Source organism: Carassius auratus, unplaced genomic scaffold (genome assembly GCF_003368295.1).
Source record: "Carassius auratus strain Wakin unplaced genomic scaffold, ASM336829v1 scaf_tig00214644, whole genome shotgun sequence".
Lineage (NCBI taxonomy): Eukaryota > Metazoa > Chordata > Actinopteri > Cypriniformes > Cyprinidae > Carassius > Carassius auratus.
The window spans coordinates 122,217-140,281 of record NW_020527747.1 but is presented as its reverse complement, the minus strand read 5'-3'; the positions used below and the strand labels follow the sequence as shown (position 1 = coordinate 140,281).

Below are 18,065 nucleotides of genomic sequence, written 5' to 3'. Positions count from 1 at the left end.
TCCTCAACAGTGGTGATGAATAATTATTCATACTGCAGTGTGTTATGGGAGTTTTTCATGTATTGCAACATGAAGAATTTTGTTTTGTGCAATAATGCACAATCATCATTTAATTAGTCACTTAACTATCTCATTCACTTTAACTCTTTGAGGACTTGGGATTTAACTTGAGACTCGTTTGTGACTTGGAAGGAATGATTTGGTTCCTCCTCTGGTGAAATCAGCTGCTGAGTTCATGGGTGGAAAAAACATATAGCAGGACTTTTACTTTCTGACCCTGGAGTGTCTACCTCTGGCAGCAACACATCCAACACCATCACACTGAACACTGGGGCTCCCCAAGGATGTGTGTTGAGCCCCCTCCTCTTCACTTTGCTGATCCAGGACTGCACACCGTCACACAATTCCAACCTCTTTATTAAGTTTGCGGATGACACGACTGTGGTGGGTCTCATTAGCAACAGAGATTGAGACAAACTACAGGAACGAGGTGAGCCGCCTGGCCGGATGGTGCAGTGACAACTATCTTTCTCTGAACGTGGAGAAGATGAAATAGATTTTTGTTGACTTCAGGAGAGTGCACACTCAGCATGTTCCTCTGACCATCAACGTTGTGACTGTGGAGAGAGTGAGCAGCACTAAGTTCCTGGGTGTGCACATCACAGAGGACCACTCATGGACTGAAAACACAGCTGCACTGACAAAGAAATCACAACAGCGTCTCTTCTTCCTCCGCGTACTGAGAAGAGCCAGAGCCCTGCCCCCCATCATGTACACCTTCTACAGAGGCACCATGGAGAGCATCCTGTCGAGCTGCATCACTGTGTTGTATGGCACCTGCAACACTTCCTGCCAGAAGTGATACACCCCCCACAAGAAGTTTACAGAACCTGTCTCACTTGCAAAGCCCTCTGTATTGCAGGTGATCCCACACACCCATCACACAGCTTCTTCAGTCTGCTGCCATCAGGGAGGAGACAGCGGAGTCTCCAGGCCAGGACCAGCAGACTTAAAGACGCTTCATTCATCAGGCTGTCAGGAAGCTGAACTCCCTCCTGACCTTGCTCCACTCCTTTCACAATTTCAATTATCTGTATGTATGTGCTGTACATGTGGAACAATTGACAAAAAAGCAGGCTTGACTTGACTTGTTGGCAGAAGCGTCTCTAGACAAAGCATGCCCAATTTCATTCAAATTGAATGAGGAGTTTATTCTTTTTGAGGGTTTACCAACAATAATATAGATAAAAATAACATAGTCATTATATTTCCAAAAATCAGAAGTGTAAAGTCCAGGGGTCAGAAAGTAAAAGTCCCGCTCTGTGTTCAAGAGTGAAATAAATATGGCAGGACTTTTACTTTCTAACCCCTGGACTTTAAACTTCTGCCAAAAGTTAATCTGCTTTTACCAACATTTTCTGGGTCTCTAGATTTCATACAAACTGGACAAAGAATTCAGGATCTCAGCAATGTCCTGATCAGAGGACCAGTGAGAAAATAAATGCCCTTTGCAAAAACAAGGACTAATCCAGCTCATAGCTAAAACTAAAAATAATAAAATTACATTTCAGTATCAGACAAGCAGTGCCACAGTCCCCCACACGAGGGCGATGTCAACATGCAGATCAGTTTTCCCAGTAACAGCAGTTTCACCAAACTGATCTGTTGATCATTTGACTGCGCTGTAAATCACTGATTGATCCTCCACCATCTGATCAGTAGATCTGTGAAATGGAAATATCCAGAGATAATTACTGTACCAATGATCTTTAAAGATGCCTATTAATAATACAACCTCAACCAGTGCTGGAGCAACATTCAAAAGTGCTCAAAGTGTTCTGATGATTCAATTTAAAATATGTTTATTACGTTATGAACATGCTATGTTTCTCACCTCCTTGCAGCATCAGTCTGGTATTTTCTAATGTTGTCGTACTGGCTTTCATTCTCTTCCGGTTGGTTCATCTCATTGTTTCTATGATACAGGACAGTTACATACTGGACCTCTTCTGTATCTTCAGAATCAGACGCTTTTTCTTTTGTCTGATTGTGACTGAAATTGCTGAGAGTAATTAAGGAATACAAGGCATCGTTTTGATTTGTGGCATCAGATTCAGATAGAGACCCATTGTGAGCTGATACATTAGCATAAAGATAATCCTACAATGAGAGAAACATATTTGTTACACTGTATTTATGCCAAAAATTATTAATATCTTTGAGTATAACATTTGCTTAATACTCATTTAATAATTTGCTTTACCTGCTTTTGTGTGGTGTGAGTAGGTCTCTGTTTTTTCCTCCTGCAATAGAGAATCATCTAAAATGCATTTAGGAAATATGCTTGGTATACTAATGTGTTTCCTGACACACAACATGAACTTACATGAGCAACACAATGATGAAAATGAAGATTAAAACTCCCAATCCTCCAGTGACTCCACCAACTGCATATAGAAAGGTCCTTCCTACAACAAGACAAGTCACAAGACCGTGCTTTTATCTTTATACACCATGAGAAAACAAAATCATGATTCATAGTGTACAGCTGCATTGCAACACAATCCCATTTTCATGTCTGGTGCCCCCTTTTTTACATTTGAATGGATTTTTATCACTTCTTATGTTAACATCTGTGTGTATTTTGGAAACTCTACATTTATTGTAGATGGCACACATATGTTTACAATATGTCTGTTAAAGATCACTTGATCTGGAAAGCATCTGCTGCCTACAAAAGTCTGACATACATCTTTAAGATGTCGGTTTTACATAGACTCTAAATCATAGACATCTTAAAGACGTCTAATAAATGTCTATTTAACATCTGATTGGAAATATCAAATAGATATATTGCAGATGAGCAAACACTTATAAATACATCTTGCAGATGTAAATGCAGACATCAGATAGATTTCTCTGTGATGAACGTGCTATCGGGAGCTCACAACTCTTTTGTGTATTCAAATATCTGAAACTTCAAATAAACATGTCGTGTTTTCAACCACGTTATAATTTAGATTATATGAGAAGCGCGTCTGCCTACGGCTCAGTGCCAGCCAAAGTGCAAAGGCAAATTTTGAGTTTGGCAGTTATGTGACGTTATTGACCATTCTGAATCACATATGTGAGACTGTACTCCCAGGGGCACAGATATAACAATAAAATTATAATGCTCAAAAGGTTAATAAAATGTGGAAATTAAAGCAGACTAAATGCATTATAATTGTGTCTTAAAGGGACTGTTCCAACTCCAAACTGAGTCTGCACCAAATGTTGTTGTCTTTCGGAAATTGTATAAATACAACAGATTTTATCATTCTTGATTCCCCTCACAGACATCTTCTTTTCATAACTAATCAGTAGCATACATATTTGTCCAGTCACAGAATGACTCAGTGATACACACCATGTACAGTGACAGTAACAGCATCTGATCTCTGAGACCCGTGTTGATTGTGAGCTTCACAGTAGAAGCGTCCACTCTGTAGTGCACTGAAACTCTGTCCAGATCCAACAGAGGAGCTTTGATTCTCCTGAAACCAGGTGAAGTTCAGAGCAGGAGGGTTTGAATCACTGCTGCAGATCAGAGTCACCGAATCTCCCTCCACTATTTCACTAGATCCATTTATGAACACTGAAACATTCCTGGGTGGGTCTAAAACAGAAAAAAAAAAAAAAAAAAAACATATAATTTACAACCACAATAAATCCCACAGACAGTTACTGAAGCATCATTAACTTACACATTATGTTTAAAGTCACAGTATCGGAATATTTCTCTCCATGTTTATTGATGGACTTGCACTTGTATTCTCCACTGTGATCAGAGCAGATATTTGAGATGCTGTAGATTCTTCCAGATCCTAAAAACATTCTTCCTTTAAACCATCTGATTTCTGCAGGAGGGTTTGAATCACTGCTGCAGTTCAGAGTCACTGAATCTCCCTCCACTATTTCACCAGATGGACTGATGGACACTGAGACACTCTTTGGTGGATCTAAAAAGGACAAGAAATGAAATGTCACAATAAATATAAGAAAATTATGAATTTGGAAATTTTAACAATGTACAGTAAAAATGGTCATTAACTCACACATGATGTTTAAAGTCACAGCAGAGTATTTCTCTCCATGTTCATTGCTGGACTTGCACTTGTATTCTCCACTGTGATCAGAGCTGATGTTTGAGATGCTGTAGATTCTTCCAGATCCTACAGTCGTTCTTCCTTTAAACCATCTGATTTCTGCAGGTGGGTTTGAATCACTGCTGCAGCTCAGAGTCACTGAATCTCCCTCCACTACTTCACCAGGTGGACTCACTTCTACAAAAGGTTCCTTTGGAGGATCTATAGGTCCAGTATAAATGAAAATAATATGAATAAAACTTTAAATATTTCTAATTTGATTTGGTTGTTGAAACGTTTGTAACACTTTATTTTGATTGTCCCTTTTGAGCATTCTTTTGACAATAAGTAACTTGGCACCTACATGTCAACAAACTATCCGAGTGTTAGTAGATTGTGTGATTAATATCTGCTAACTCTTTACTGTGATGGTTTCCCAGACATTCTTCTGACTATAAGTAACTTTACAAGTACATCTCAACTTATTCTAACCCTAATCCTACCAGTGTACTAACCAGAGGTGGGACTTTCAAGTCACAAGCAAGTCTTCAAGTCATATCCCAAGTCCTCAAAGGGTTAAAGTTAATGAGATAATTAAGTGACTAATTAAATGATGATTGTGCAAAAGTGATGAACATCTGCTGTTAACAATCAACATCACTGAAGTAAAGAGAAACACAAGAACTACAAATGAATTTAGCCACAGCCTCCAACTGAAAACAACAACAACAACAACAACAACAACAAAACACTATGCCACCATAATTGAGGTAAAGGTTTGCTTTAGGGAGTCTCTTGACCCTTTTAGTAGTTTAAAGCAATTGCAGTATTGTTTTCGCAACAAACATGTAAGTATTGCTGAATCAAACCTTGCAATAATTTTTATTTTATGTTTTTTCTGCTTATAACTCATGATGACTGAACATCATTAAATAGTCTTTATCTTTAGATTGTTGATTGACACTCTATTACTGAAGTAAAAAATTAAAAGAAGAAAAAGCTCCTCCAATAAACACTAGCGCAATGCTTCAACATTGAAAGACAAAAAAGGGAGCTGTCAGTTCAGGCTTTTAGACATGCAACCTTACCATACGATCCTCATCAGTGGTGACAGTTTTTCATACTGCAGTGCATGATGAGGTTTTACTATGGTGTTACCCAGCATGCAACATTTTATTGATTGTCACCACTGTTGAGAGTGAAATGTTGGTTCTTTATGTCTGTGTGTGTCTGCAGAGTAGTGGAGCTCCAATTTTGTATTCACTTAGTAAATTTAAAATTCAACGACTGTAATTTCTTTTGCACGCTGTAGTTTTATTTGGTCAATTATGTGAAACTCAAATAAAACAGATGTCCATTTTACTGTTATCAGACCAGGTCATGAATACTAGCTTATCACATACAGACAGTTAATATTTTCTTCTGCTTTACAGCATCTCATGCAAAGGCTACAGAAAGAGATCCAACACAATAAGTCAAGGGTCAAGAGCTCAACTGAAGCAAACACTGATCTCCATGATGGTGACATCATTTTAACCAATAAATCATCAACATCTGATAATCTGTAATTCTCACTAACAGCAGGTGTTCATCACTAATGCACAATCATCATTTAATTGGATACTTAATTATCTCATTAACTTTAACCCTTTGAGGACTTGGAGTATGACTTGAAGACTTGCCTGTGACTTGAAAGTCCCACCTCTGGTACTAACACTTCACTGAGAGTAGGGGTGCTCCGATCACGATCGGCCGATCGTTATGCGCATCTCGTCAGTAAAGCCGGTTTTCTAATCAGCGGTTAATTCCATCAGGTGCGTGATTTCACATAGAGCAGCTGTTACTACACAGAGCCGTTGTTAATAGAGAAGATGCGCAAATCCCGTTAATTTTCAGCGTTTTTTGGCGCATCTTCTCAGTTAACAACGGCTCTGTGTAGTAACAGCTGCTCTATGTGAAATCACGCACCTGATGGAATTAACCGCTGATTAGAAAACCGGCTTTACTGATGAGATGCGCATTAACGATCGGCCGATCATGATCGGAGCACCCCTAACTGAGAGTTAGTAGATTTGTACAGTAGGTGCAATGTGAATTATAGTCAACAGAATGTGTTAAAGGGACCATCAAAATGAAGTGAAACCAAAACTTTTGCATAATCTGAATTCTCTGCTGTGTGATATTTAAACAAATTTACTCAGTTGGCCAAAATGTATGATTGAACCTGTACTCACATGTGACATTGAGCTGCACATCAGTTGATTTGAGATAGTGATTGTGTCCCTGTACACCACAGCTGTATCTGCCTGCATCCTCTCTTCTGACTGACTGCAGCAGGAGTTGATTGTTTCTGTCTCTTCTCTCAGTTAATGGCTGTGAGTTTCTGTACCAGATGAATGTTGCTCTGTCAGTCAGAGCGCAGCTGCTTTTACATGTCAGACGGACTGAATCTCCCTCTGTCACTGTCTCAGGAGACTCCACCTGAAGATCTGAACACAACACACACATTATATCTAGTGCTGCTGTCATACACTGATTATTATTCAATATAATGCACAGAAGAAGAGTTGAAACCTTATCAAAGTCACCTGTGACAGTAAGAGACACTCCTGGAACACCAAGCCATTTCTCACCAGGTTTATTAGTGATGAATCTGAAATAGTACATGTTTGAATCCTTCTGTGTCACATGACTCAATCTGATGGTGCAGTTCTGCTGTTCATCTCCCAGATACTGAAGCCTCCGACTGTATTCAGGGTCCTCAGACAGATCTGGAGGCTCTTCACCCTTCACAGGGTTTTTGGTCCAGAACACTTTCTTGATCTTATATCCAGTAGGGTATATATAATTGCAGCTCATTATCACTGATGAGTGCTTTAGTGCACAGATGTGTGAATCTCTGTAATTCACTCCCAAACCATTTTTACTGAAAGCATCTGAAATTATTTATTATTATTATTATTATAATTATTATTATTATTCAAATGAACAACATCTGTCGAGCTGGAGGATGTTGAAAAGCAGAAATAGTTCAGACTCACTGTGAATCACAAGCAGAAAGATCAGAGGAAGAGGAAGAGCCGTTCTGAATGACATCACCATAGCAACACCTGCAACACAATCAATGTACCGTGCCTTATATTTTAGCTTCAGTGAAGGTGAGTCGCATGAAATCCATCAAGAACAAGATCAGGCCATTGTAAGATTTTTGTCATTAGAGTAAAATAAGTACACCATATATATATATATATATATATATATATATATATATATATATATATATTAGTGGTGGGCCGTTATCGCCGTTAACATGCTGCGTTAACGCAAGACTCTTATCGGGCGATAAAAAAAATATCGCCGTTAATCTATTCTCAAAGTTGGGCTGGGAGCTGGGTCTATACTAAGCAAGATATGATGACATTCACCTTGATATTTTATATAACTGACTGGCTGACAGAGGTGGATACTCCAGGGGTCAGAAAGTAAAAGTCCTGTCACATTTTTGCTCCACCCATGAACTCAGCAGCTGATTTCACCAGAGGAGGAAACAAGTCATTCCTTCCAAGTCACAAACTAGTCTCAACTCAAATCCCAAGTCCTCAAAGAGTTAAAGTCAATGAGATAATTAAGAGACTAATTAAATGATGATTGTGCATTGGTGGTGAACACCTGTTGTTATTGTGCGTTACAGAGGATCAGATGCTGATATTTTATTGGTTAAAATTATGCCACCATCATGGAGATCAGTGTTTGCTTCAGTTGGGCTCTTGACCTTTGGTTTCTTATGTTAGATATTTCTCTGTAAAAGTACATGTGCTGTTATAAAACAGTGCGATCAGTGCTGTGCAGAAAACCATTACTAGCTGGTTTTACATGATGTAGTAATTATTAGGCATCAGCCTGTTTATTTCCAAAACAATTTTATGTATTTATTATTAACAAATGTTCAGTTTTTAAATAACCTACCTTGTGGAACCGTTGGTTTAATTACTATAATGAATACATTTCCTAATGTATGTAATAAATATACATTTTTGAAATCTTTTCCTAATAAGACGCACAGACATCATGACCCAGCATATGAATCTCAACAATGGTGACAATCAACAAAACGCTTCAAGCTGAAGTGCATGCTGGGTAACACCATAGTAAAAACTCCGATTATGCACTGTAGCATGAATAATTATTGTAACCACTGTTGAGGATCATATGATAAGTGCTCATGTCTAAAATCCCGAGCCTGTACAAGTTTTTTTCCCCCCAATATTTAAGCATTACAATAATATTTGTTTAATAGGACTTTTTTTGTAGTTCAGTAATTGCTGAACATAGTTTAACAAACCAAAGAGAGACATCTTCATGAAGTTAATTAAAATGTTTTAGATAAAAAAAGGGCAATTAAATTTTCTACTTCAAGCTTTTAATTCAGCAATGTGTTAATGTTTACTACGTAACACAACCGCAAGTGTTTAAAAGCGAATTATTTTGAACTATTAAAAGGGTCAAGAGCCCAACTAAAGCAAACACTGATCTCCATGATGGTGGACTCACCACAATTATGGGGACAAAGTTTTTTTTTTCTTTTTTTCTTCCAGTTGATTTCATCCAAGGCTGTGCTTAAAGTCAATTGTAGTTCTTGTGTTTCTCTTTTCTTCAGTGATGTTGATTGTTAACAGCAGGTGTTCATCACTAATGCAGAATTATCATTTAATTAGTCACTTAATTATCTCATTGACTTTAACTCTTTGAGGACTTGGGATTTAACTTGAGACTTGTTTGTGACTTGAAAGGAATGACTTGATTCCTCCTCTGGTGAAATCAGCTGCTGGGTTCATGGGTGGAATAAACATATGGCAGGACTTTTACTTTCTGACCCCTGGACTCTCCACCTCTGCACTTTGTGATACATTTTGGAAACAGGAGATGAGCCCCTTTTCTAATGCACCACCTAGCTTGATAAACCCCTTCTCAAAGACTTACTGTTTGTCAATTTTATTTGGGTAACACACATATTCTGAATTTCTTCGGCAGAATTCGAATGAGCCATTTTAATCTAGATTAATCTAACGCCTTATATGTGTATATATATATATATATATATATATATATATATTTATTTTGTTTGTCATTAGAGTAAAATAAGTACACCCTATATATATACTGCCAGAGAAAACACAAAGACAGAAATCAAGGGTCAAGAGCCCAACTAAAGCAAACACTGATCTCTAACATGGTTACTTCAAATGAAACAATAAATCAACATCTAAACCTTAGTTCATTCTCAATAAGATCTTCTGTAGACGTCTGACAGAAATAAAGTCAGTCTGGTTATTAATAAGTGGAGCTGGTGATGCTGTTTGTGGGGTTGTTTAATCAGATCTTGAGAGATTTCATATATTTTATTTCAGTTGATTTCATCTAAGTCTGTGTCTGAAGTCGGTTGTAGTAGTTCTTGTGTTTCTCTTTTCTTCAGTGATTCTGTTTGTTAACAGCAGCTGTTCATCACTAATTCTCAATCAGCACTTAGTTAATCACTCGATTACTTAATTGCAAAGTTTTAAAACTTACATGGTTTAAATCAAGGCAATCTGTTTACTCAAACGGTTTGAGTTAAGTTTACTTGTCAGGTTTTACAGTGCATGTACTCATTTGGCAGATGATTTTTACTTTGGTTGTTCGTTAAAAGCAGCTTTATTAAGGAAAAAGAAGCAAAACACAAAAACAGCAATAAATGTTTTGAAAAGTCCCGGTTTGTCTAAAACCAAACATGTAGCAAGCAAACAGAGAAATTATCTTACCGTTTTTCAGGGATGAATACAGTAAAGAACAAGTTTACAATCATTAGATGATTTCTCTTGAAGATTAATGATTTATCTTCATTTTATCAAGTACATTTACTCTCAGACTCTGCTTAAAAAGCAACTTTGTTTAAATCATTTAAAACATATTTTGATAATGAACAAAAAAATCTCATCATAAAAAGGACAGGGTAAATGAAGCACCATCCCCCAGTGCATGACAACTAGTGAAACGGGGAAAAAGAGGAAGTGAAAAGAGAACAGCATGCAAAGTTTTTCACATTTTCAAAGCAAATATCTTATGCAGTGGAGCTTTTAATTTCTCAGACAGGATTGTCCACAGATACTGAGTTCATTCACAGAGAACAAATGCAATCATGGGATCTTTCTTCTTCTTCTTCTTGGAGTTAGTTTAATGAGTTTTGTTGGAGCTCTTAAGATCATACAATTCTGTTTTACACTAAGTTTCTCTTCCTCTTTAGTCTGTTGATAAGAGGCCAGTGGACTACATCAAACCTTTATGCAAATCCCCAACCAACAGTTTCTCTCAGAGCTTCAAGGGAGCTCAGTACCACAGATACTATCTATCTATCTATCTATCTATCTATCTATCTATCTATCTATCTATCTATCTATCTATCTAAATGAAAAATAAATCCAATAGTTCGATTTTGTGATTTTTTTAATACACAGTTGTTGTAATAAATTATTCAGTTTTCAATACATACAGTGAAATACAGAACAACAGTTATTTCTGGTCCTTGAACTTGACCGGCTGAGAAGAGTGTGATATTAGTGTGCTATCAGATCTCCAACAGCAGTTTCACAGTTTGTATCACTCCCCTAGCAAGTGTCATGGAGAATGCCCAAATCCAGTGTTATTTTAGAAATATTACTGTTTTTGTGTCACAAAATGTATTTTTAAAAGATTTTCAGGCAAGAGTTTACCTGTTTACAGTTCAGATATGCAGCTTATCAGTAAAGATAATATTTATTTTATAATTTGCTTTGAAATTTTTGGACATGTGAGCCCCAGTTGTTCTGCACTCATGACACCTGCAGGGTCTTCTGTAATGGGATGCTGGCTCAGATGTCTCTGTAGTGGTTAAACATGATGTAACACCAAGCTGAAATGTTCAGCAGCCTAGATAGGAAATTTTTTATATTTATACATATGTAATATATGACATATATGAGAATATATACTCATAGTGGGCAATATATGTTACCTATAAGGCCATATACTGCAAATAATTGTCCTGGTAATTCACAGTTAATACGGCCCCCACACACACACATACACACACACACACACACACAAGCCAGTTAGTTACTATTAATAGTACAATTTTACTTTAAGGTTTAAGGTGATTTGGATAAACCGAGTGCCTTATATTGGCATACAGCCATTTAAATTGCATTAAAGATCAGACCGGTGAGTTTGTTGTAAGGTCTGGTGTAAAACGGCTCCTCCTCCAACATGAGGCACTCTGAGCAGCAGGCTAGTCCATTTTGCCAGCAACTCAAAATGGTACTAGTTTGTAAGGCCCCCGCGTGCTTGTATCCATGACAATGTCGGGGCATGCTAATAGGGCTGGCTGCACACTAGAGGATTTTGTGTCTGATGTTAAGCATAATTTGCACCCCTGAATGATCAGGGGGTGTGGCATCATTATAATAATAATTAAAAATTCCTTACATTTATATAGTGTTTTTCATATCTTATTTTCTTATTCTCATTATCAAAAAATATTTGCATTCAGTCTAGCCAGAGTTTGGGCCTTCTCAAAAACTCCCATTAAAATCACTCAAGCTGTTAACAGTACACTGTGGAATGAATATCTTACATTTGTATGCACATCAGCACTTTGTTTTTTTCTGAAAAGAATTTGGCAGAGAATTCAGTCTGCGAGCTAACAAAACAGCATTTCAGTGATGACTTATCTGAACTTCTCTGATTGGCCACGGCATTCATGAGCTCAACAGAATCGCATGTGATTGGTTATAATGCAGCACTGTACAAATGCATCTCTCTCTGGCCCAGCGCCAGGCAGCGAACGCAGATTTGAATTTTGCAGCTGATGATGTGCTGCTCTGAACAATCTAATCGCACTGGTGTGATATTATCAAATAAAAAATTTAAATAAAAACACATATTGTCTTTTGGAAGCTGCATTCAAAATCCACATATCACAAATCTATGTCACTATGTGGGAAGATTTGCATAAAGCTGCACAGATGTTCACGCAAATAAAGAAGGTATACCTTTTATTCTCGTTGTACACAGCAAAAAAACCCAGAGTGAAATTAACTCTGCAGTGAGTACATGTGAGACCACACTCAAGGGTGTGAAAGTGTTAAAATAGGAGTGTTAAATTAACACTGAAGCAGAGTTAAAGTTAATGAGATAATTAAGTGATTAATTGAGGGATGATTGACCATTATTGACGAGACCTGATGTTAACATGCAGAATCAACAAAGATGAAAATCACTATTTTAATGGTGTCACCATTATAGTGGTCAGTGTTTGCTTTAGTTGGGCTCTGGAGCCTTACGTTTTTAAAGCCATATTTTGTTATAGTTTAAGCGTAACAAACAGACAAGAAAGAAATCAAAACATGGGCATTTGAGCTGAATCACCAAACTCAATTAAAGCCTAAACATATTTGATTGACCTCATTGATTATAAAATCCCTGTGATTGTACAGTACCCGCTAATTAAAATGATTTCTTGAAAGTTGTTCTGATAATAAAAAAAGCGTGTTTTAGGCACACACACACATAAAAAATCTGTGTAGGAATCTCAACAACGGTGACAAACAGCATATTCAGAAAAACAGAACAACTCTAAATATTAGAAAACAAACTAATAAAAGTAACATAAAAAACAAAAATAGAATAGTAAGAATAAAGGAAATTAGTGAAACAATTCAGCTAATCATTTATTCATGCCGCAATGCATCATGGGAGCCATGGATGAATTTTGATAGGTGGCACCCAGAATGCACTGCAACATGCTTTTTGGATTTTCACCATTGTTTGGATTCACAGGTTGATTCTTGATGTTTGCGTGTCTAACTGAAAGACTCTTTTGAAAGATTTTTGAGCAAACAACTTTTAAGAAATTCCTCAGATTGCATTTAAAATGCTGGAAATATATTGTTGAAGAATCATAGGGCTTTAATAATCAACAATTTAACTTTAACTCAGTAATTCAGGCGTAACAATAGTATTTGCTTGTCCATCAGATTTATAACACAGTTATAACAGCCAATTAAAATCTGACTTTAACATTTTAGGGGTCAAAAGCCCAACTAAAGCAAACACTGACCACTATAATGGTGACACCATTAAAATAGTGATTTTCATCTTTGTTGATTCTGCATGTTAACATCAGGTCTCATCAATAATGGTCAATCGTGACTCAATGAATCACTTAATTACCTCATTAACTTTAACTCTGCTTCAGTGTTAATTTAACACAGCTATTTTAACACTTTCACACTCTTGAGTGTGGTCTCACATGTAGACTCCCAGCAGAGTTAATTTCACTCAGATTTTTTTGCTGTGTAGTATTGTTGTTGCCACTGCCGCCATGTCGCATAGATGCTGTGTGTGTCACTGTGAAAGCGAAACCACTTTGTTTGGCCTTCCAAAAGAGGACAATATCTGCTTTGTCATGCCTGGAGCTGATACATGCTGGTCGCTGAGGAATACATCAATATTTCATCAGCTCTGTGGATGAAATGGAGTCCAGCCTGGGGTCATCACAAGTGGTTGCTGCAAGACCAAAGTATGCTCCTTCATAGGATCTGCCTGCCACACCGTTCTCAAGCTGGTCGCGGCTCACTTTAGGCCTCCAGCCTCCGCTCACTCAAGACCGCAGTGTGACGCAGTTATGGGGAGAAACTACTTTGTTTTTGCATTCCAAAAGAAAACACGACTAGAAACAATGTTTATATCACAGTTACAATGAATAAACACTTTCAGAAAGCGAGACATGGAGAAGAAACAATAATGTACAATGCGGAAATTATTATTATTATTTTTTTAACCTTAAATCACATAAACACATTTCATTACACCAAATACATTAAAAAATATATATTTTTGGCAGCATCATATGACCCCTTTAAGACCCCCCAAAATTTTTTTGGAAAATGAGCATCCGATGACCCCTTTAAAACCAAAGCAGTGGAAACTTATAAACAATTAACAACACCAACTGCTACTTAACTGACCAGGGGTGCGTTTCCGTACGTACAACGACACAACTTGCTGATTAACCACCATAGTACAATGCATTGTTGTTGAAATTAACTAACTAGTTACGACTGTTTCCTGAACACGGTCGCGTCTCTGTCATTCGAACCACATTAGATCAACAACATGGTGGAGAAATAACTTCTGCTATTTAACTGATTAGACGTCTCTAAGATGATGCTGTATTGAACATGGCACCTGATGACTAATTTACTATTTTTTGTTCCCTGTCACTTTGCTTTATTTGATGTTTGATTCATAGCAGGTTCCCTCTTATGCCATACTCCAGAGTTCCTTTAAGTATTTGTCTACATGCGCAGTTTTAGAGGAAGCACAAACATACATAGATTAAAATGCATGTATATTTCGATAGAATGCAATATATAGATTGCACTGCATGTTAGCTTGCTTTCTGTGCCCTATTTATTTAAGCCCATATCCCTTACTAACAAAAAGCTATATTTCTAACCATGCACAGCTCAAGAGCTGTAGTTTCTACCATGCAAATTTGCAACACTGTTGGTGAATGTTCGTTTGAACTATGGTTTCGGGAAACACAGACTCGTTGATCTATGAGGATAACGACGGAACTTGCGACCATAGCTAATGATGCTTTTGGGAAATGCAACACAGATCAATATCCTAGGAGTTGAATTGACTTGATGCTATACTCTGATTACAAAGTGTTTTTTAGCAGTGAATATTGCAATTATCTTACAGTTTATCTTAAGCAATGCTTAAAGAGCAGTGAACATGCTTAAGTGGATCCAAAATAACACATTTAATATGCATTTAGAGAGATGTACAAATAAAATATAATAAATGCATCAATATTAGTACAACTGAAGTTTATTTATTTTGTACATGGGTTGTAACTAGTGATGGGAAGATGAAGCCTCATGAAGCTTTAAGCTTTTCAGCCAAGTGGTTCACAAAAGGGTTAATTTCTGGAAACTTAATTTGCTCACTATACTACCTGGTGGCCAACAAGTGTAAAACAAGCAGATATATTACAGACAGAGGTGTAAAGTCCAGGGGTCAGAAAGTAAAAGTCCTGCCAAAAAAGACGTCATAAAAACTTTTATTCTGGCTCAGTGGACGTCTTTTCAACATCAGCAAAGACATTTAAAAGACGTCCACTGGACGTAACTTGATTGAAGAACAGGTACAGACAAGGATGATTAAAACACAAGTGAACTAAATAAAGTAATAATCTGAAACCATGACAAATAACAATGATCAGGAAAATAGGACAAAGGAATCCAGGAAACTGACGCAAGCAAACTAAAAGCACAAACTAATATGACTGTGACATAGTGTTGCTGCATTAGCTGATTTAAACAGGTAAACTAAAGAAGCAGGAGACACCAGAAATCTTCAGAATAGACAGTTGACTGAGATGTTTATCAGGTCTGTGAAGATAAACATTCTTTAAATACATATCTCTAAACAAAATGTCCTTTTGTAGGACAAAAAAAAAAAAAAAAAAAAAAAACTACAAAAAAACCCTGTTGCTGTCCTGAAACGATGCGTTCAACGTGTTGTTTGACCTGTTCTGTCTTATCAAGAACTTCACGTTTTTTTTTTTTTTTTGTGTGCTTTTAGAAACCAAAGTTATAGAAACCAAACCTGTCTGTCATATTTTGTGCCTTTGCAGTTCATGATAATATTAACGAACCTCATTATTTCACAATCTTGTTTTGCTGACCTTTGGTCACAACCTATGTAAAAAAATTAAATAAAATAAACTTCAGTTCTACTAATATTGATGTATTTAATATATTTTTTATTGTACATGTCCATAAGTGCATATTTTGGATCAGCTTAAGGATGTTCACTGCTCTTTAAGATATGCTTAAAGGTACAATTTGTAAGATATTTGCAGTAAAATATCAAAAAAACACTAGGCTAGTGTTATACATTTTGTCCAGCTGATTACTAACAATATCTCTAATGTTTTATAAAGTATCTTCTATTTATATTAAATATACAGTGGGTACGGAAAGTATTCAGACCCCCTTGAATTTTTTCACTCTGTTATATTGCAACCATTTGCTAAAATCATTGAAGTTCATTTTTTTCCTCATTAATGTACACACAGCACCCCATATTGAAAGTTTTTCACACCTGGATTTGCGGATCCTCTGCCATTCCTCCTTGCAGATCCTCTCCAGTTCTTTTAGGTTGGATGGTAAACATTTCAGGTCTCTCCAGAGATGCTCAATTGGGTTTAAGTCAGGGCTCTGGCTGGGCCATTCAAGAACAGTCACAGAGTTGTTGTGAAGCCACTCCTTCATTATTTTAGCTGTGTGCTTAGGGTCATTGTCTTATTGGAAGGTGAACCTTCGGCCCAGTCTGAGGTCCTGAGCACTCTGGAGAAGGTTTTCGTCCAGGATATCCCTGTCCTTGGCTGCATTCATGTTTTTGTTTTTCAGTCGTCCTGTCCTTGCAGCTGAAAAACATCCCCACAGCATGATGCTGCCACCACCATGCTTCACTGTTGGGACTGTATTGGACAGGTGATGAGCAGTGCCTGGTTTTCTCCACACATACCGCTTAGAATTAAGGTCAAAAAGTTCTATCTTGGTCTCATCAGACCAGAGAATCCTTCCCCACTGGGCAAAGTTACGTCCAGTGGACGTCTTTTTATGTCTTTGCTGATGTTGAAAAGACGTCCACTGAGGAGCCAGAATGAAAGTTTTTATGACGTCTTTTTTTGACGTCTTCTGCACGTCCGATTTAGACGTTCACAGAACCTGCTTAAAAGGTTAAAAACTAGTTCAAAAGCATTCATTAGAAATATTTTCAACATCATTTAAGGTTCATTTAGGCATAAATTATACTGTTTCTGGATCAAATCAACACTCTCAGGATGCATTAGATTTAGAGTCATGTTATATCAATGTAATTTTCAGACACTGTGTTTGTCCTAAAATCAAGAAAATAAAATAATCTTTATGAAATAATGAAATAACTGACGATTGAGCATGTGGTAAAATCAACTGCAAATCAAAGACATTAAATCTCTGAAGATCTCAGCAGAGGAGGATCAAACATCTCCACAAACACAAAATCATTAGATTGACTTTATTTCTGTCAGACATCTAGATAAGATCTTATTGATAATTAACAAAGGTTTAAATGTTGATATTTGATTCATTTGAAGTCACAATTGTGGTGGACATTGTTTGGTTTAGTTGGGATCTTGGTCCAGCTACTTCTTCGGTTAGCTTGTCTCTGACTGCAGTAAAGAGAAACAAAATTAAGAGAGCACAGGTGGTATCAGTTCTTTGTTGATGATGAAAAATTCATCGCATATTAATTACCTGAGGTCATGAAGATAGCTTTGTTTTTTTGTTTTTTCATTTATCACCCCCAAGCCTTTTAAATCTACAGTATAGAAACAAAGAGCAAAATATTTTGATTAAAAGCATCATGTACTCAAACACAGACATCAAGATTCCAGCTATGCATCACAACAACGTTGACAATCAAAACCGCTCCATAGCACAAACTCATCCTTATTTTCCAGACTTTTTTGTTTTGATTGTCACCATTGATGTGATGCATATCCAAAATGATGCATTTTGAAAAAAAAAAAAAAAACATTTCTATCCAAGAAAATAAATATAGCTGCAACAAAAAAACTAATATCTTATTTTGTTATAATTTTGTCACCATTAGCAGCAAGATGTAAACACCTGAGCTCAATGCTCTCTGCCACAATAAGAGTGCTTTATAACACATTTACAACAGCCAGAGACAAGCTAACACAAGAAGTATGAGGACCAAGATCCCAACTAAACCAAACACTGATCACCACAATGGCGACTTCAAATGAATCAAATATCAACATTTAACTAACTATATTGAAAT

At 36.9% G+C, this 18,065-nt stretch overlaps 1 protein-coding gene and 1 long non-coding RNA gene across 2 annotated transcripts in view; both read right to left on the bottom strand.

Annotated features, from left to right (window-relative positions):
- Positions 1-2,047: 2,047 nt before the first annotated feature.
- Positions 2,048-2,460, bottom strand: LOC113092534 (uncharacterized). Its single transcript, XR_003287597.1, has 3 exons — positions 2,387-2,460; positions 2,264-2,303; positions 2,048-2,160 (listed from the first exon to the last, which is right to left on the bottom strand). It is a non-coding gene; the product is annotated as an uncharacterized LOC113092534 (long non-coding RNA).
- A 935-nt stretch (positions 2,461-3,395) lies between these two features.
- The window catches only part of LOC113092533 (B-cell receptor CD22-like), a 30,122-nt gene continuing 15,452 nt past the window's right edge, over positions 3,396-18,065 (bottom strand). The window contains exons 2-5 of the mRNA XM_026258142.1: positions 7,169-7,237; positions 6,716-7,063; positions 6,362-6,616; positions 3,396-3,658 (exon numbers count right to left, since the gene is read on the bottom strand). Coding sequence (XP_026113927.1) covers positions 3,396-3,658; positions 6,362-6,616; positions 6,716-7,063; positions 7,169-7,237 — 935 coding nt within the window. The remainder of the gene's footprint in view (positions 3,659-6,361; positions 6,617-6,715; positions 7,064-7,168; positions 7,238-18,065) is intronic.